General features: G+C 40.2%; 1 protein-coding gene across 8 annotated transcripts in view; it reads right to left on the bottom strand.

Annotated features, from left to right (window-relative positions):
- Positions 1 to 20688, bottom strand: part of LOC122549113 (oxidation resistance protein 1-like) — a 477033-nt gene that overhangs the window by 133788 nt on the left and 322557 nt on the right. The window contains exon 2 of one of the 8 annotated variants that reach the window (XM_043688401.1): positions 13907 to 13987. The exons of the other annotated variants lie outside the window; for them this stretch is intronic. Coding sequence (XP_043544336.1) covers positions 13907 to 13987 — 81 coding nt within the window. The remainder of the gene's footprint in view (positions 1 to 13906; positions 13988 to 20688) is intronic. 8 annotated transcript variants of the gene reach the window in all.

Raw genomic sequence — 20688 nt, forward strand, 5'->3', positions numbered from 1 at the left:
CTATTGTAGGTTACAACAGGACATTGACAGCATGCAGAGCTGGGCTGAGAAGTGGCAGATGGAGTCCAACTCTGGAAAAGTATGAAGGGATTCATTTTGGAAGGTCAAATATGCATGCTGATTAAAGCATTAAAGACAGGATTCTTGGCAGTGTTGATGAGCAGAGGTGTTACGACATGGGGTAGACCCTCCTCCTCAAATTTAGACCAGCAACACAGAAAAGATTTATCGCATGCATAGTCTGAAAATTCAAATGGCCAATAACTATTTAAAGCCAAAATTAACCACTTTACTTGTTAAGGTATAACAGATAATAATTAACAAACAACTATTTACAACCCCTTCCTCTAACCGATCTTTTACCTTCCTTTCTATAATACTAGTCTGATAAAATCCCCCAAATAAGATTTACTAAACATTCAAGTTTTCAAAACCAGCCAGTTGTCAAATCTTCTATTTGGATCTTCCTGCGTCTTCTTTTCTTCTTCGGGATTACGCTTCACAGGTCACAGATCGATAAAGGTACCTTTAAGAAAGCTATTCTCTGGGCAGTCTGCAGATGTTGTTGGCTTGGCATTTCTCCTCCCAACTGTTCAATTTTCCCTGGTCTTATACCCCCAAAACATCAGATTGTGTAATTGACTTTTAAGATTGTCAATGTACTAAGTTCAAACCTGATTGGAATTTGGTATTTTTGGGGGTATAATTTAAATTGATTGACCTAATTTGAATCTGTTTTGTCATTTCCAAGCAACCAGCTAATCTCGCTTTCAGCCAAATGTTACATTGTAACTTTATTCAGAACACTTAGTACTGTGTCAGGTAGTTCCGCTAGATTTTTTTTTAAAACTTTAAAAAGGTACAGTACACCCACATCTTCATTACAGAGGGATCATGGGTCCAGGTCCAAGTTGATAGCACTGTTAACAAGGCATATGTTGTTTTGACTTTCATTAGCACGGGAAAGGAGTTTAAGAACTGCGAGGTTATGCTGCAGCTCTATAAAGCCCTGGTTAGACCACACTTGGAATATTGTGTTCAACGCTGGTCACCTCATTAAAGGAAAGATGTGGAAGCTTTAGACAGGGTGCAGAGGATGCTGTCTGGACTGGAGGGCATATTTTATTAAGAAAGGTTGAGGGAGCTAGGGCTTCTCTCACTGGAGCAAAGAAGGGTGAGAGGCGACTTGATAGAGGTGGACAAGATATTGAGAGGCATAGAAAGAGTAGAGAACCAGAGACATTTTCCCATGACAGAAATGGAAATCACGATGGGGCATAATTTTAAGGTGACTGGAAGAAAGTTTAGGGGAGATGTCAGAGGTATGTTCTTTACACAGAGAGGGGTGGATGCATGGAACGCACTGCCACTGTTATCCCGTTCTCCACCTCAGAGACACAGTAGTTTTACCTCCATCTTTATTCCAGGCCCTGGAGGGAGAGAGAACAATTGCCCACGTGTATAGTGACATGAGTTTGTGGTCTTCTCTGGAACAGCAGTTTCTCAATGAATTATATAGTCATTTTACAGAGAGGAGTATCCAGATAAGGAAACATACATATTGATTGGGTGACCGTTAAAATCAGCGAGTGTCAATAGTAAAGATTAAACCATCTGCTGTTACGCAAGGAATAACTGACTTCACACAATGAATACTTTTTACCTTGTTAAACTGACCTCACATACTGAATGCTTGCAATATTGTTAAATAACTCTACATGATTGCTTTTCCACCTTGTTAACCCTTCATCCTTGTCTCCAGCACCCCATGGTTAACTGTAAGCTCTTATCTGATCTGAGTCATGTTCAGCTGAACCTCTTGTTTCACAAAACTCAGAACTTAACGAATTGAACCCGGGTCTCTGGCGCTGCGAGGCAGCAGTGCTAACCACTGTGCCACCGTGCCGCCCTCTTATCTGATCTGAGTCATGTTCAGCTGAACCTCTTGTTTCACAAAACTCAGAACTTAACTCTTTCCCTGCCTGCTTATACCCTATTCACATTCTCACCAGTGGTGGTAGTAGTGTCAGATACATTAGGGAAATTTAAGTGACTCTTGGATATGCACATGGATGATAGTAAAATAAAGGGTATGTAGGTTAGTTTGATCTTAGAATGGGATAAAAGGTCAGTACAACATCGAGGGCTGAAGGGCCTGTACTGTGCTGTACTGTTTTATGTTATATATGCTATGTCTCTTTTTGCAAAGATAGGCAGGTGGGCTGAGGAGGGTTTACCTTATTACCAAGAAACAAAGTAGGGTCACATGGTGTAAAATCTGTGTGGGTAGAATTGAGGAACTGTAAATTTAAATAAAAAACATAGTTGGGAGTTATGTACAGGCCTCCAAATAGTAGTCAGGAGCTGAGGCACAAGATACACCAGGAAATAGAAAAGAGATGTAGGAAAGACAAAGTTACAGTCATCATGCAGAATTTCAATATGCAGGTGGACTGGGAAAATCAGGTTGGTAGTGGTTTGCAAAAAAAAAGAGGAATCCATGGAATGTCTATGAGATGGCTTTTTGGAGCAGCTTGTGGGGCCCATGAGGGAACAGGCAAAACTGGATTTAGTGTAATACAATGAGGCAAACTTGATAAGGGTGCTTAAGGTGAAGGAACCCATAGGAGGTAGGGATCATAATATGCTTGAATTTACTCTGCAATTTGAGAGGGAGAATATAGAGTCAGAGGTAACGGCATTACAGCTGTATAAACACAATTACACAGGCATGAGGGAGAAGCTGGGTTGAATTAAATGGGAAAGGAGCCTAGCAGGAAAGACAGTTGAACAGCAATTGCAGGGGTTCTGGGAGTAATTCAGGACACAGCAGAGATTCATCCCGGGGAAAATGGTACAAGGATGAGGAAGTAAGCATGGCTGACTATGGAAGTCAGGGACAGCAAAAAAGCAAAAGAGAAAGCACATAATGTGGTAAAGGGCAGTGGGAAACCAGACGATTGGGAAGCTTACAAAGATCAACAGAGGGTAACAAAAAAAAAAAGGAGGGAGAAGATTAAATATGAGAGCAGGTTAGCCAGAAGAATGGAAGAGTTTCTTTAAATATATAAAGGGCAATAGAGGCAAAACTGGACTTTAGGCCACTGGAAAATGATGCTGGAGAGATGGTAATGGGAAATAAGGAAATGGTGTGGAGGAACTGAATAACTACTTTGTGTCAGTCTTCATGGTGGAAAACACAAGTAATATCCCCAAAAAGTCAAGAGAGTGTGAGGGGTAGAGCTGAGTATGGTTGCCAACACCAAGGAGAAGGTGCTAGAAAAACTGAATGGCCTGAAGGTAGATAAATAACCTGGACCAGATGGACGTCACCCCAATGTTCAAAGAGAAACTACTGAAGAGACAGTAGAGGCATTAATGGTGATCTTCCAGGAATTACTAGAATCAGGAAGGGTCCTACAGGAGTGGAAAGTTGCTAATGTGACACCCCTTTTTAAAAAGGTATAAGTCAAAATATGGAAAATTACAGATTAATTAGCATAACCTCAGTTGTGGGTAAGATCCTGGAATCCATTGGGATGAGATTTCTGAATACTTGGAAGTATATGGTAAAATAGGGGAAAGTCAGCATGGTTTCATCAAGGGGCAGTCATGCCTAACAAACCTGCTAGAATTCTTTGAGGAAGTAATTAACAAATTAGATTAAGGAGAGCCAATGGATATGATCTACCTAGACTTCCAGGAGGCCTTTGACAAGGTGCTACACGGAGCCTACTGAGTAAAATAAGGGCCCATGGTGTCAGATTGTAGTGCTGGAAAAGCACAGCAGGACAGGCAGCATCCAAGGAGCAGGAGAATCGACATTTCGGGCATAAGCCCTTCATCAAGAACGATCTCCAGCATCTGAAGTCCTCACTTTCTCCATGGTGTCAGAGACAAGGTGTTAGCATGAATAGAAGCTTGGCTGTCTGACAGAAAGCAGAGAGTGGGGATAAAAGGATCTTTCTCAGGATGACAGCTGGTGACAAGTGATATTCTGCAAGGTTCAGTGTTGGGACCACAACTTTTCACATTATACATTACGATCTAGATGAAGGGACTGGGGGCATTCTGGCTAAGTTTGCAGTTGATACAAAGATAAGTACGGGTCAGGTAGCATTGAGGTGGTGGAGAGGCTGCAGAAGGATTTGGACAGGGTACGAGTGGGGGCAAAGAAGTGGCAGACGGAGTACAACATGGGAAAGTGTTGGTAGGAAGAATAGAGGCATAGAGAGAAAATGAGGACAAAAATTCAGAGGCGTAGAGACTTGGGAGTTCTAGTCCAGGATTATCTCAAGGTTAACTTGCAGGTTGAGTCAGTAATTAGGAAGGCAAATGCAATTACGGCATTTATTTTGTGAGGAGTTGAATATAAAAGCAGGGGTACTTCTGAGGCTCTAGTCAGACCACATTTGGAGTATTGCATTCAGTTTAGGCCCATTATCTCAGGAAGGATGCACTGGTCCTGGAGTGTGTTCAGAAGAGGTTCACAAGAATGGTCCCAGGAATGAAAAGTCTAACACAGAGAGCATTTAAGGACTCGGTTTATACTCGATGGAGTTTAGAAGGATGAGGGTAGATCTAATTGAAACATACACAATACTGAATGGTCTGGACAGAGTAGATTTTAGGAAGATGTTTCCATTGGTAGAACAGACGAGGTCCTGAAGGCAAAGCATTAGAGTAAAAGGAATGGAGATAAGGAGAAACTTCTTCAGCCACAGAAGGCTGTGAAGGCCAGGTCATTGTATATATTTAAGACTGAGATAGATAGGTTCTTGAGTATCAAGGGAATTAAGGGTTACAGGGATAAAGCAAGAGAACGGGGTTGAGAAACTTATCAGTCATGATTGAATGGTAATGAAGGGCTGAATGGCCTAAGTTCTGTGCTACTATGTCTTATGGTCTACAGTCTTGCATTCTCTGCTGCTTCTTCATTTGACCCAGAGCGTTCCACTGTCTGCTCACCCTTCCCAATATCCTTCTTTTCATAGCAACTTAAAAGCTGCCGACTGGCAATATCTCTAACCTTGCTCCCTTTCACCCATTTTTCCATTCTCTGTTGTGGTTCTGTTCGCCGAGCTGGGAATTTGTGTTGCAGATGTTTCGCCCCTGTCTAGGTGACATCCTCAGTGCTTGGGAGCCTCCTGTGAAGTGCCTCTGTGATAAAAATCACTATAAATGCCGGAGGAAACATCACAGAAGCGCTTCACAGGAAGCTCCCAAGCACTAAGGATGTCACCTAGACAGGGGGCGAAACGTCTGCAACACAAATTCCCAGCTCAGCGAACAGAACCACCACAACGAGCACCTGAGCTACAAATCTTCTCCCAAACTTTTTCCATTCTCTCAATATTGGAACAAGTAGTGCATATTCATGTTCAACTTGCAGTCAGGTCTCTCCTCCACCTTCTCACATTGAACCTTGTGTGTCTCGTCTATGCTGCTACTCCATTTATTTCATACCTTTTGCACCTAATGCAATCCATATAGCAAAATACCTTCCATCGTTTTCCTTCTTCTCTGCCCTTGGTTTCTGATGAACTGAAGATATTCTGATGAGCACATGAATTAACTTCCTCAAACGGGAAACAGCAACAAATCAAATTCAAAGTCAAACAGGTTCAAGTAGATGTACTTTCCTCGCACCTCGACCCTGTATTAAAAACTCCTCTCATCTCCTTTAAAACTTCCCTCTCTCACCTTAAACCTATGCCAACTACTATTGTACATTTCCAACCTGGGAAAAAAAGACTCCACATCCATCCTATCCACACCTCTCAATTTTATACACTTGTATCAGGTTGCTCCTCAGCTTCCAAAAACATCAAAGGTGGGCTAACCTCTCCTTATAGCTAATACATTCCAATGCAGGCAACATCCTGGTATACTACTTTTGTCCCCTCTCCAAGGCCTCCACATCCTTCCTACGGCATGGCAACCAGAATTACACACAACACTTCAAATTGGGGGGGCGATGTGACTACAGTTGCTTTGGTTGGGTTTCCCAACGGCTCACTTGCATAGTCACCTCTAAAACCTTTTTACTTTTTCCTCCGCCGGTAGAGTTGGTCGAACCTCCACGTGGATTCCCCTGGTAACACCCTGGTAGAGGAAGCGCGATTCGATGGCTGGTTTTAACTGTTTTAATGTCGCTATTGGCTTTTATTCAGCTTGGAGCAGTTTTAACTTGTTTTTAGACTGATGCATGAGCATAACTCGATCCAGGCCAGCTAATACAACTTGAGAAGGAATACCCGCTGTTGACCCGCATGGGTCATTTATCTTAGGATAATTCAAAATTAATTATTGGTAGAATGGCTTTGGAGTTAAATTCTCCCATTTCCAGTTGGGTGGACAACTGGGAAAATAACCACATCTTCATGTGCTAAATGTCCGAGCCATAAAATGACTCCGTCGTCCGTCCATACCCAGACAGAAGAGACCCAGATGCTCTCCCAATCTGAGTTCCTCTGAGCAGACGTGGGAGACTCAATTCGAATGTGGTTGATAATTAGAGTGAAAATTTGATACAGTCTAATGAGAAGGTCCCTCCTAGACTTGATTCTTTAACAACTAAAACCTTTCATAATTCTAATTTTAAAGGGCCTTTTAAATTCATGAGAGAGCTTGGAAGCGAGGATGAGATTAATACCCCAGCAGAGCCATTAGTTATAATTCCAACAGAACAGACCAAAAGTAAAATAGATATTATTAAATACCTAATATTAGATAATTTTAACTGTGATTACTGTTGTAACATCTTCAATACAATTGGACAGTTTGGAAAACACGTAAATAGTTGTAGAGGTATAAAATCAATTCGGGTAAAACGTAGTGTGATTGGGAGAGTGGCTACCATACGTCAGCCTGTGATCATCCCAAGTGCAAAGGAAACAAAGGAATTGAGCTAAACAAGATCTTACAATGTGAAATTTGTCCCCTAACATTTTCTACTACTATAGGTCTAGGAAGTATGAAAGGTACAAACACACCGCCTTAAGAAATGTAAAAAGAGGTCAAAATACAAGTAAGAAAATAAATACTTCGGTTAAAAATTAACAAGGAGTATGGTCCAGTGAAGTAGTAACAATGCTACAAGATCTGGAAAAGCAATACTCCAGTAATAAATGCATTAGTAAAATGATAGCTGAACAGTTAAAAATTAAAACAGCGACACAAATATCAAACAAAAGAAAGCTTTTTAGCAAAACAGATAGGTAATAAAAAGAATGATGGAGAGAGAATTAGAATTAGAAATTAAATATAAAAAGGAAAAAGGAAATGAAACCGAAGAGCAATTAGTGCAATTGGAAGAAATACAAACTTATCAAATTAGACAAAACTCGTGTAGCGAAAAGGAAGACAACATAGGTAATATAATTAAAAAGCCTATTAATAATCTGGATAGAGGATAATATTGCTAAGAATAAATGTAATAGTTGATTGGAAATATTAAAATTATGGATGAAATTACTACGCGTTGCTAACTATTAAGAAAAAGGAACCGAAAAGAAAGGAAAGTTGAAAGGAGGAAGATTGGAGAGGAAATAAAAATAGCCCCCAAATTAATAATGCAAGGAAAAAATATAGTTAGAGAAAAAAAATAAATTGAGAAACACAAATGTTATTTAAATTTAAACGACAATATCTAGCAAGGGAAATAATGGGAGTCCCGATTAGCAGCATGTGCCCTCTTAAACAAGAGGATCTCAAGGAGTACTTCAATAAATTATCCGTCCCTAATGATAAGGCCAACATATCAAAACTTGCAAAATATAAAAGATGGCTATTTATAATGAGGACCAAGAAAAAATTTCCCAGATTATTTTCTATTTGGATAAAAACAGGAAATATTCCCGATTGACTTAAGGTCAGTAGAACAATGTTAATTCCGAAAACGAACAATGTTGAGGAACTTCAATTGACAATTGAAGACCCATAAGAATTGGACCAATATTATTAAGGATTGTTTACTAAAATTCTGGCAAACTTAGTGAAATGGAAGAATTAAATAAACGCCAAAAGGGATTCCTTGCTAGTGTCTCGGGCTGTGATCAAAATATTAAAATTTTAAGTAACATTGTAAAATGATCCAAGAAAAAGCAGCAAGAATTAGCGATAGTTTTCATTGATTTAGCGAAGGCAGTCGATGGTCTTGAATAGACTCTCTCTTCCAGTGGAATTTATTAAACTGATTACAAATTTATATACTGTTATTGAAAGAAATAGATGCAAGACAAATAAAATAAAGATTTTAAGAGGTATGAAATAAGGTCACACATTCTATTTAATATATCATTAGATCCTCTCATCAGTATGCTGGAGGAGGGTAATAAAGGAATCTTTTTAGATTGAGAACAAGAAACTAATCATTGTGCATCATTAGCATTTGCTGATTACATTGCAGCAATAAGTAGATCTTATGAAGGAATGTCTTATAATCTAAAGATAGTACAAACATTTTGGAGAAACACAGGGCTAGAAATATAAGAATGAAAGGAATCCATTTTATATATAAAAATAAAACTTTCATGTATAATAGTAATAGGAAATGGAATCTGAATAATAACAAAATCCAATAAATAGACCCCGGAAATACAGAGAAATATCTTGGGCCAAAAATTGATCCAGGGGTAGGAAAAGGAATATCTAACTGGGAAGAAGTGCTAGGAGACTGGATCGTCAATTTAAAGAAATCATTATTGAAACCTATGGAAAAGGTAGAGCTACTTAAAACATATCTTATTCTGAGACACTATTATTACCTCACTTTATTAGAAACCCAAAATTATCCAAGTAAATTAGATCTAATAATTAGAGGTTTCATAAAAGAAACATTACATTTGCCAGAAGTTTTAACAAATGTCATCCTGTATGCACGCGACAGAGATGGAGGATTAGGAACTAACAAATCGACATTAATACCAATGTAATGTGTAAATACGAGGCTTTTAAAAGAACTCTGGACGAAATGTTATTTCAATAACTGAAATTTCGGAGAAGTTGACAGAATTAAGACATATGAAAAAACTAAGGAAATTTGGAATCCCCAGATAATTGGATTATCGGCTGTAACTTCAGAAAATCAGATAATGAAAAGTCAAGAAGAGATAAGTGGAAATTATGATAAATGGAGGGATATAGAGATGCAAAAATGGATGGTGTTGCCCTGTTAAGGTATGGGCATCCATTACTTTTAAAATGACAATATTTCTAATGCCTGAAAAAAAATGGATTATTATATATGAAGACATCTAAAGTTATAAATAGTTATAAATAAAGTTATTACGAATGAACCTTTATCCCACAAGGACATTATCCCATGGAAGACACTTGAACAATAAAAAATGTAGGAGCTGTGGTATATCAGCAGAAACAATTCCCCACGTATCAGGATGGTGTCTCTCAGCTGGAAATATGAGGATAAAAAGGCATAATAAAATAGCAGAAAAATTTGTTAATTTTGTTAAGAATCATGGGTGGATCACCTATGTTGAACTCCGATTAAAAGATATCCGATATCTGGACACCCGAAGTTACTCTATCTAAAAATGGTCATGAGCTGCTGATGGATATTACGGTGCGTTTTGAAAATGAGAACGAATCTTTGGAACAAGCATGGACGGAAAAGGAAGAGAATTACCAACATCTGAAGGAGGAGATATTGGACCTTACACATGGTACGAGTGTATCCTTTCTCTGTTTTGTAGTAGGAGCCAGAGGAAAATGGTATGACAAGAACAATTTGTTGATGAAGTCACTGGGCATAGGTTTAAGACGTTCACCCATGATACTTCTAACCTTGCAATTTCTTTGAAGTTAGAACTGCTTCGGATTTTTATGGATAAATAATGGACTTCCTTTAGGCTCTTGAATGTTGATTTTAAAATTATACATTAAAATCTAAAATGTTAAATAGATTTTAGTCATTTTAGTCTGCTTTAAATTTAATTCATATTTTAAAGTTTTAGTAATAAAGTAAATTTTAATCACACACTAAGTTGGTGGGTAATTAAAATTCACATGAAACAACAGACAATGCAAGTCAGGTAACTAGCCGGTTGGTCTTGTAACCTATGCTCAATCCCTTGCTTGATGTTTAGCTCCACAACAATAACCCATCCCAAGATTTATAATGGTGTACCCCATGTTGACGAGCGAAGTGGAAAAAACTTGGAACAGACACAATTCCCGTTATTGATGATGAGTGTTCAAAATAGCCCAACTAAAGTCTTATACAGCTGTAACATGACTTGCCAACTTTTATACTCAATACCCCTATCTATAAAAGGCATGCATGCCATACACCTTCCTTACTACCTAATCCACTTGTGTTGCCACTTTCAGGGAGTCTTGGACTTGCACCCCAAAATAACTCTGTACATCAATGCTCTCAAGGGTCCTGCCATTTACTGTATCTTTTCCTCTTGTGTTTGACCGCCCAAACTACACCACCTCACATTTGCTAAATTAAAACTCCATCTTCTATTTCTTCGGAAAACTTTCCAACTGAAAAATTCCTGCCATATCGTTTGACAAACTTCCTCACTATCCACAACTTCACCAATTTTCATGTCATCTGCAAACTTACCCATCAGAAAATCTAAGGTTTTGTCCTTATATATATCACATAGAAGACAAACAGAGATCCCAGTACTGATCCCTGCTGAACACCAACTCCAGACAGAAAAATATTTATCCACAACTACCCTCTGTCTTCTATGACCAAGCCAATTTTGTAATCAACTTGTCAACTCACCATGCAAATAAAACTTTTGGATCAGCATCAAATCCTTTACTAAAATGTACGTGTAGATAACATCCACTACGTTACCCACAATTATCTTTGTCACTTCCATGAAAAACTCAATTAAATTTCTAAGATCTTTGCTAAACAAAGCAGGGGATGTGACCACCCCTAATAAGTCTATTCATTTTCAAAGAGGTAAATCCAGTCCCCAAGCACATTCTCCAATAATTTAGACTCAATAATTTATACTGTGTATACAGCACAGTAACAGACCCTCCAGTCCAACTTGTCCATGCTGACCATAACCTAGTCCCATTTGCCAGCACTTGGCCCATATCTCTCTAAACCCTTCCTATTTATATAGCCATCTAGATGTCTTTCAAAATGTTGTAATCGTACCAGTTTCCACCACTTCCTCTGGCAACTCATTCCATACATGCACCAACCATTGCGTGAAAAAGTTGCCCTCGGAACCCTTTTATATTTTTTCCCCCCTCAGCCTAAAATTATGCCCTCTAGTTCTAGACTCACATCCCAGGGAAAAGACCTTGCCTATTTATCCCATTCATGCCCCTCACGAGTTTATAAACTTCTGAGGTCAGCCCTCAGCTGCTGATGTAAAGCTCACTAGTTTACAATTTCCGGGATTATCCGTTGCCCTTCTTAAACAAAGGAACAAAATCAGCTATTCTCCAGTCTTCTGAGACTTCACCCAAGGCTAAAGAGGATACAAAGATCTCTGGCAAGACCCCAACAACCTCCTCCCTTCCCTCTGTCAATATCCTGTGATAGGTCCTATCCTTATCTACTTTCATGTTTTTCAAGGTGCACTTCTTAAAACCAACAAGAGAGAGTCAAAGAGCTGATTTGGGTAAAAGGATAATTACAACACGATGTTCCAGGACATATTGATGTTAATCCCTTCCCTCTGTCAATATCCTGTGATAGGTCCTATCCTTATCTACTTTCATGTTTTTCAAGGTGCACTTCTTAAAACCAACAAGACAGAGTCAAAGAGCTGATTTGGGTAAAGGATAATTACAACACGATGTTCCAGGACATATTGATGTTAAGGTGTTGCATAACTATCTTAAAATTTATGGAGCTATGATCACTGTACCAAAAATGCCCCCCACTGAAACTTCAGTACCTTGCCAGACTCAGGTCTGGGCATCAAAGGTTTCGTACAGCCTCTTACCTAGTTGGACTATTTACCTATGTTTCAAAAAACTCCCCCTGTGTTAACAAAGTTTGCCCCATCTAAGTCTCTGACACCCTGAGTCCCAGTCAATATCATGAATGTTAAAATCACCCACTACAACAACCCTGTTGTTTTAGCATCTCTCCATGATTGACCTATATATCTGTTCTTCTGTCTCTCACAGGATTGTACTCGAGGCCTTCGAACATCCAATCATCATGACCGAATCTTTGTTCTTCCTGAATTCCACCCATATTGCCTTGTTGAATGAATCATCCAATATCTCCTCTCTTCTTACAGTTGCAACAAACCTCCCCAGCATTTTTACATCCTTATCAAGCCTGAAACATTTAAACCATTAATGCTGAGCTGCCAATTTTGTCTTTTCTCAACCGAGAGTTGAATATGACTTTTCTATGTTGAAGATGTTGGTACAGAATGTATCCTGAGTGGGGGATTTCAACGTCCATCACGAAGAGTGGTTCCGCAGTAGCACTATCAATAGTGCCATTCAAGTCTAAAAAGACACTGCTGCTAGACTAGGTTGGTTGTGGGTTGAGGGTTAACCAACAAGGAAAAACATACTTGTACTCATCCTTAACAATCTTGTACCAGATGTGTCCATTGCAGTACTGCTAAGAGACACAACGGCCCAGGCCCTATTAAGACAATATCCTGCCTTCACATTGATAATACATTATATCTTATTGTGTGACAATAGCACCCTGCTCAAATAGGACAGATTCCAAACAGATCTAGCAGCTCAAGACTGGACATACACAAGTTATTGTGGGCAAACAGGAAAATCATACTCCAACACAATATGCAACCTCATGGCTCAGCACAACCCAACCCAACTTTACTATTACCACCATAACAGGGGATCAGCCCCAGTTCAATGGGGAATGTAGGAGAACATGCCAAGAACACTAGGCATACCCAAAGATGAGATGCCAACCTGTTGAAGCTTACAAATAGCACTGCTTGCATGGCAAACATCATAAACAAGTGACAGAGAGAGCTAAGTGATCTCACAACCTATGGATCAGATTTAAGCTTTTCAGTCTTGCCATATCCATTCATGTATGGAGGAGGACAATTAAACAAGTCACTGGAGAAAGCTCAACAAATATCCCCATCCTCAATAATCAGGGAAACAGCACGAGTGCCAAAGATGATGCTAAAGTGTTCATAATAATAATCAGCCGGAAGTGTCAAGTGAATAATCCATCTCATCCACCTCCAGAGGTCTCCAGAATCACAGGTGCCAGTCTTCAGCCAACTCAATTCACTCCACATGATATCAAGAAACTGTTGGAGCACTGGAGACTGCAACAGCTATGGGCCCTGACAACATTCGAAACAACTGAAGACTTGTGCTAGAGAACATTCTGCATCCCTGGCTGACCTGTTCAAGCTTAGCTACAGTAGTGGCATTTATCTGGCAATGTGAAAAATTGCTCAGGCATGTCCTTTATACAAAAAGCAGGAAAAATTCAACCAGACCAATTACCACCCTAGTTTTGATCATTACTAAAGCGATGGATCGACAATGCTAACAAATAGCACATGCTCAATGACGCCAAGTTTGGGTTCCAACAGGACCACTCAGCTCATGAACCCATTACAGCCTTAGTTCAAGCATGGACAAAAGACTTGATTCCGGCAATAAAATGAAAGTAATTGTAGTTGATAAATTGAAGTAACAAGACAAAGAATGGACAGAAGCAAACTACAAACTCAGAGGAACAAAGGAAATCTTGCTCACAGATCCTTGAAGGTGGCCGGGGATACTTACTTTTCATTTGAGGCATAGATTATAAGAGCAAGGAGGTTTTGTTGGAACTGTATCAGACATTGGTTAAGCTGCAGCGGGAGTACTGCATGCAATTCTGGTCTCCACATAATAGGAAGGATATGAATGCACTGGAGGAGATGCAAAGGATACTCACCAGGATGTTGTTTGGAATGGAGCAACATAGTTATGAAGAGATGCTGCATAAGCTCAGGTTGTTTTCCTTGGACCAAGGAAGCTAGAGTGGGAACAGATAGAAGTGCTTGAGGTGATGAGGGGCATGCACAAGTGAATAGAACGCAGCCAATAATTTTCAGGTGAAAGGCAGGAGGCGGATCTGAGGAAAACATTTTACATGCAGAGAGTGGTAGCAGTCTAGAATGCACAGCCTGGGAGGGTAGTTGAGGCAGAAAACCTCACAATCTTTGAAAAGCACTTGGATGAGCACGTGAAATACCATAACATTCAAGGCTGTGGCGCCGAAACTGGAAGATGCGACTAGTATAAATATAGTCTAAATTTGGTGGTACAGATATCTGGGCCAAAAGGCCTCTATGACTCTATGATATCAAGGCTGCATTTGATGCCACTTGCATCAAGGCACCCTAAGCAAAACTAGAATCAACGAGTATCGGGAGGGAAATTCTCCACTGGTAAAAGTCATACATGATACATAGGAAGATGGTCCTTGCTGTTAGAAATCAGTCATCTCAGCTCCAGAATATCTCTGGAGGGTTTTCTCAGGACTGTGTCCCAGGCACAGGCATTTTTGAATGAATCAATGACCTATCACAAGATCAAATGAGAGGAGATGAGATTCCCTCGAGTCTGGAAACAGGGCCTTCAGCCGAACAAGTCCACAACAACCCTCAGAAGAGCAACCCCCAGCTAGACCCATTCCCCCACCCCATATTTGCCCCTGACTAATGCACTCAACACTATGGGCAATTTATCATGGCCAATTCACCTGACCAGCAGAAACCGGAGTACCCGGGGAAACCCACGCAGACACTGGGGAGAACATGCAAACTCCACATAGACGACCGCTCAAGACGGGAACCAAACCCGGATCACTGCCGCTGTGAGGCAGCAGTGCTAATCACTGAGCCATGCTGCTCTATGCTTCGTGTTCATAGATCACTGCACCATTCGCAACTCCATATGTACTGAAGCAATCCAAGCTCAAAATGTAGCAAGGCCTGGGCAATATCTAGGCTCGGGCTGACAAGTGACAAATAACATTCATGCCACAAATTGCCAGATAATGCCACCTTCTCTGATGGGAGATAATCTAACCTCTGCCCCTTGACATTCAATGGTGTTAGCATCACTGAATACCCCACTATCAACACCCTAGGAGTTGCCATTGAACAAAAATTAAACTGGGCCAGTTATATGGATATTGTGGCAACAAATACTAAGGTCAGATACTAAGAATATTGTACCTCCTAATTCCTCAAAGACTATCCACTGAATCCCACAGCACAAGTCAAGAGTGTAGTCAAATACTAACTGCCTGGACAGCAGCTCCAATAACTCAAGAAGCTTTATACCATCCAGGATAATACAGCACCCTTGATTGATACCATACTGCAAATTTCCCCTTCTCGTGCACAGTGCTACGACTCAGCATCATACAAGATACAATACAGATATTCACCAAAGAATCCATATTAGGTTGCACCTGTCAAACTCAAAAGAACAGCAGTAGAAACATGGAAACACCACCACCTGTAAGTTCCCCTCCAAAATACTCACCATCCAGGCTTGGATATATACTGCTATTCCTTCAGTGTCTTTGGACCAAAAATTGCACCTTTCGTAGATGGAACGCAGCGATTCGAAATGGCAGGTCACCACCGACTTCTCAACAATAACTAGACATGGGCAATAAATGGCTCAGGCCAGTGACTCCCATGTCCCAAGAATGAATTTTAAAAATTAAGGGAAGATAATAGGGAGGCATTGAGTTTTTACAGCATGAAGAGAGTCCTTCAGCTTGTCATGTACACACCAGTAATCAAGTGTTTATTTATTCTAACCCCATTTTACTGGTTATAGAACTTGGCCCATAGCCTTGTATGGTATGGAATATCAACTGCTCATCTGAACATTTCTTAATATTTGGAGGGTTTCCATTGCTACTGCCCTTGAGAGCAATGAATTCCAGATATCTAAAACCTACTCATTAAAGCTGTGCCCCTGACTATTGATCCTCTCTACTAAGGGGAAAGGTTTCATCCTTGTAACTTAGTCTATCTCAATCAGGAACCCTTCAATCCTTTCTATTCTGAAGGAAAATGATCCCAGCTTTCTTCATAAAAAGAATCAGGCAAGAGTCTCAGAAATTGCGATAAACCATTTCAATTTGAGATAAAGAAATATTTCTTCACTCAAATGGTGATGAACCTGTGGAATTCTTTATCACAGATTTAGATTTTTGATATATTATTTTAAATGCATGCTGGATTTTCTGCATAAGGGGTTTGGACAGAAAACCGGTATAGAAGGTTGAGATAGAGAATCAGCATGATCATATTGAATGGTGGAGCAGGCTTGGAAGGCCAACACAGCAGCCTACCCCTGCTCCTATTTTCAATAGGTGAATTACTCCTGAACAGGATGGTAACGAGAATTGTATGCCATATTCCAAAAGTGACCTTACTAAACTGAAATACAGCTGAAAAATGACTTGCTGATTTTTATACTATGTCCTAAACAATGAAGGCAAGCACACCATATGCCTTCTTGACCATTTATTGGAAACTCTGACCTGTGTGCTCAGATCTTTCCGTAAGAGTTTTGCTAGGGGTGCCAGCTACGATGCCTGCAAAACACCACTCGTCACTGATCTCCAGTCTAGCCTTCCAACACTTACAAGGCCCCAGCAAACTTCTTCATCTGCCTCCCTCAGCATACAGGGGTAGATCCCATCAGGTTATGTGGACTCCTTTACCTTAATACTTGTCAAAATACTCACCTTGTTTATCATATTGACATGTTCTTAAATATTAACATACATTTCCCAAGACTCAGCAACCATCATGTCCTTCTTCGTGAATAACAATACAAAATTAAGAACCTCACCCATCTTCGCCAGTCCCATGCATAAATTCCTTTCTTTGCCCTTGAGTGGGCCTGCCCTTTCCCAAGCTACACTCTTGCTGCATATACACGTACAAAATGCATTGGGATTTTTCTTAGTCCTGATTTCCAAAGACATTTCATGGTGTCTTTCAGCCCCCCTCATTCCTTGCTTTAGGCATTTCCTGCTATCTTTTATATTCTTCACGAGTTCTGTCTGTCTTCAATTTCCAAACTATCATACCTTGTTTTTGTTTTGACTAAACTTTCAATTTCTCTTGTCATCCAGTGGAAGGTGCCCAAATTTTGCCATCCTTATCCTTCATTTCGCAGGAATATGCTGGTCTTGAAATCTAATCAACTGGCTCTAAAGGATTCTATACGCCAGATTTTTCAAGTGAGATAGAGAAGGATGCAAATGTGGTTGGGAATTGCATTACTGCTAAGAGAGGACAGCTCGGAGGATTCATTCAGTGAGGCCATACGCAATTTACCCTCAAACAGCCACCTCAAATCTACATGCCCCAGTTCCTGCCTAATATTGTGGTAGTAAGCTTTACCCCAGTTTAGTACTTTCATCTGAGGACTACTCTTATCCTTATCCATAAGCAACTTAAATATTGACAGAATTATTGGGATGGTTACCAAAATGCTCCTCCATTGAAATTTCAATTGCCTGGTCGGGCTTATTCCACAATTCCAGCACTACTATAGCCCCTTCTCTAGTTGGATAATTTACATATTGTTTCATAGTTTCATAGCAATAGCAGCAGGTGGGCCATTTGGTCTGGCAAGCTGCTCCGCCATTCATTAAGATATATCCATCGTCGCAGCTCCTCCTACCTGCACTATCCCCATAATCCTGAATTCCACTACCATGCAAAAATGCTTCCAATGTGTCTTGAATATATTTAATGAAGCTGCTTCTACTGCTTCCTTGGGCATAGAATTCCATAGATTCACTACTCCCTCCTCATCTCTGTCCTAAATCTCCTCCCCTTGATCTTAAGGCCATATCGCCTAGTTCTAGTCTTAACCACCAGTGGAAAAAAAACTTACTGTCTCTACCTTACCTATCCTTTTCATAATTTTGTGTGTTTCAATAAGATCCCCTCTCATTCTTCTAAATTCTAGCGAGTATAGTCCCAAGTGGCTCAACTTGTCCTCATAGCCCCCTCATCTCTGGAATCAATCTGGTGAATCTCCTCTGCACTACCTCCAAAGCCAGTATGTCCTCTCTCAAGTAAGGAGATCAGAACTGTGTACAATACTCCAGGTGTAGCCTCACCAACACCTCGTACAACGACAGCAGAACTGTCCTGCTCTTTAATTTGATCCCTCGAGCAATGAAAGCCAATATTCAGTTTATCTTCCTGATTACCTGTTGCACCTGCAAGTCAACTTTCAGCGATTCAAATATGAGCACTCCCAAGTCCTTCTGCACAACAGCATGCTGCAATCTTTCACCATTTAAATAATACCATGACCTACTATTTTTACTGACAAAGTGGAGAACCTCACATTTACTGACATTATAGTCTACCTGCTAGACCCTTGCCCACTCACTTAACCTATCTAAATCTCTCTGCAGACCCTCCACAGCCTCTGCGCAGTTTGCCTTTCCACTCAACTTAGTATCATCAGAAAACGTGGATATGTTACGGTCGGTCTCCCCACACATATTTGGTGTTGCAGGCCCAACACTAACCCCAGCGGCATCCCGCTCACCACTGATCTCCAATCAGAGAAACACTCATTTATCCCAAAGCTCTGCGTTCTACTGGTTAACCAGTCCTCTATCCATGCTAGTACATTACCGCAACTCCATGCATTCTTATCTTACAGATGAGTCTTTTATTCGGCACCTTATCTAATGCCTTCTGGAAATCTATGTACATATACCTGTTCCCCTCCATCCACCACACTTGTTACATTCTCAAAGAACTTCAGTAAGTTTGTCAAACACGACCTTCCCTTCCTGAATCCGTGCTGCATCTGCCTGATGGAACCCTTTCCATCCGGATGTCTCACTATTTCTTCTTCAATGATAGCCTGCAATATTTTCCTGACTGCAGATGTTAAGCTAACTGGCCCAAAGTTACCTGCCTTTTTGCCTACATCCTCTTTCAAAAAAAAAAGTGTAACATTCGCTGTCTTCCAGTCCACTGGGATGCTCCTGGAGTCCAGTGAATTTTAGTAAATTACCACTAATGCATCAACTATAATTTCTGCCATTTCTTTCAGCACCCTGGATGCATTCCATGAGGACCAAAAGAACTTAGCTACCTTTAGTCCCTCAAATTTGCTAGACACTACCCCTTTGGTGATAACAGTTGGATTAAGTTCCTCACCTCCCATCACATCCTTAACATTATTCTTTGGCACATTAGACACATCGTCCACTGTGAAGACTGACACAAAATAGTTATTCAAGGCCTCAGCCATTTCAGTATTACCAAATATTAATTCCCCTTTCTCATCCTGAAAGGGACATATGCCCACTTTAGCCACCCTTTTCCATTTTATATATTTACAGAAACTTATCCTACCTGTTTTTATATTCTGTAATTGTTTGCATTCATAATCTATCTTTCCTTTCTTCATTGCTTGCTTTGTAGTTCTTCGTTGCTTTTTAAAGTTTTCCCAATCTTTCTGTTTCCCACTACTATTGGCTATTTTGTGAGCCTCAGCTTATAAGTGGATGCCTTCTTTTATTTCCTTGGTTATTCAAGGCTGGTTCTTCCCATCCTTGCTATCCTTGTTTTTGACCGGAATATACTTTCCTTGAGCACTGTGAAAAATCTCTTTGAAAGTCCTCCACTGTTCTTCAATTGCTCCACCATATAACTTGTGTTTGCAGTCTAGTTTAGCCAACTCCTTCCTCATCCTATTAAGGTCTCCCTTGTTTAAGTGTAATACCCTGGTTTTAGATCATACTATTTCACCCTCCATTTGTATCCAATTTTGATCATACAGTGATCACTTTTTCCGAGAGGCTCCTTAGCTACAAGATCATTAATTTTACTTGCCTCATTACACAGGACCAGATCTAACACTGCCCACTGTCATGTAGGTTTGGTAACATTCTATTCAAGAAAGCTATCACGGATGAGTTCTATGAACTCCACTTCAAGACTCCCTTTACCAACTTGATTCTACCAATATGCATGTAAAAGTTCCCCATGACTACTGACATTCCATTCTTACATGCATCAGACATTTCTTGATAATGCCTGTGCCACAGTAGCATTATTGGGTTTCAAAAAATCTACCTCACCACAACTAACAAATCCCTGCCCCCTTCCAAACCCATGACTCTAAGTGAGGCCCAGTCAATAAATGAAAATCAGAGGTAAAAGAAAATCACCTACTACAACAATCCTATTGTTTTCACTTTTTCATATTCTGTCCATGTTTCCATTCCGCTATCATATGCTCACTGTTGGGGCCTGTAGCACAATCCTAAAGTGGTTGCACCATTCCTATTCTTGAGTTCTACCAACATGGCCTTACAGGATGAGTGCAACTATGATATTGCCCTTCATCAGTAACAACTCCCTCATCTATTTTACATCCCCTCCAACTTACATGAAACATCAGAATCCAAAAACATTAAGCTGCCAGTCTTATCTCTCTCTCTCTATCAAGTCTCTGTCATAGATTCATCATAATTATACATAGCAATCCAAATTCCAAGTTCATCTGCTTTTTCAGTCTACCGCTTGCAGTAAAACAGATACAGGCAAAGTGAGAACTGCAGATGCTAGAGATTAGAGTCGAAAGTCTGGTGCTGAAAAAGCATAGGTCAGGCAGCATCCGACAAGCAGGAAAATCAGCAAAAGCCTTTCATCAGGA

The sequence above is a fragment of the Chiloscyllium plagiosum genome, chromosome 4 (assembly GCF_004010195.1).
Source record: "Chiloscyllium plagiosum isolate BGI_BamShark_2017 chromosome 4, ASM401019v2, whole genome shotgun sequence".
NCBI classification, from domain to species: Eukaryota; Metazoa; Chordata; class Chondrichthyes; order Orectolobiformes; family Hemiscylliidae; genus Chiloscyllium; species Chiloscyllium plagiosum.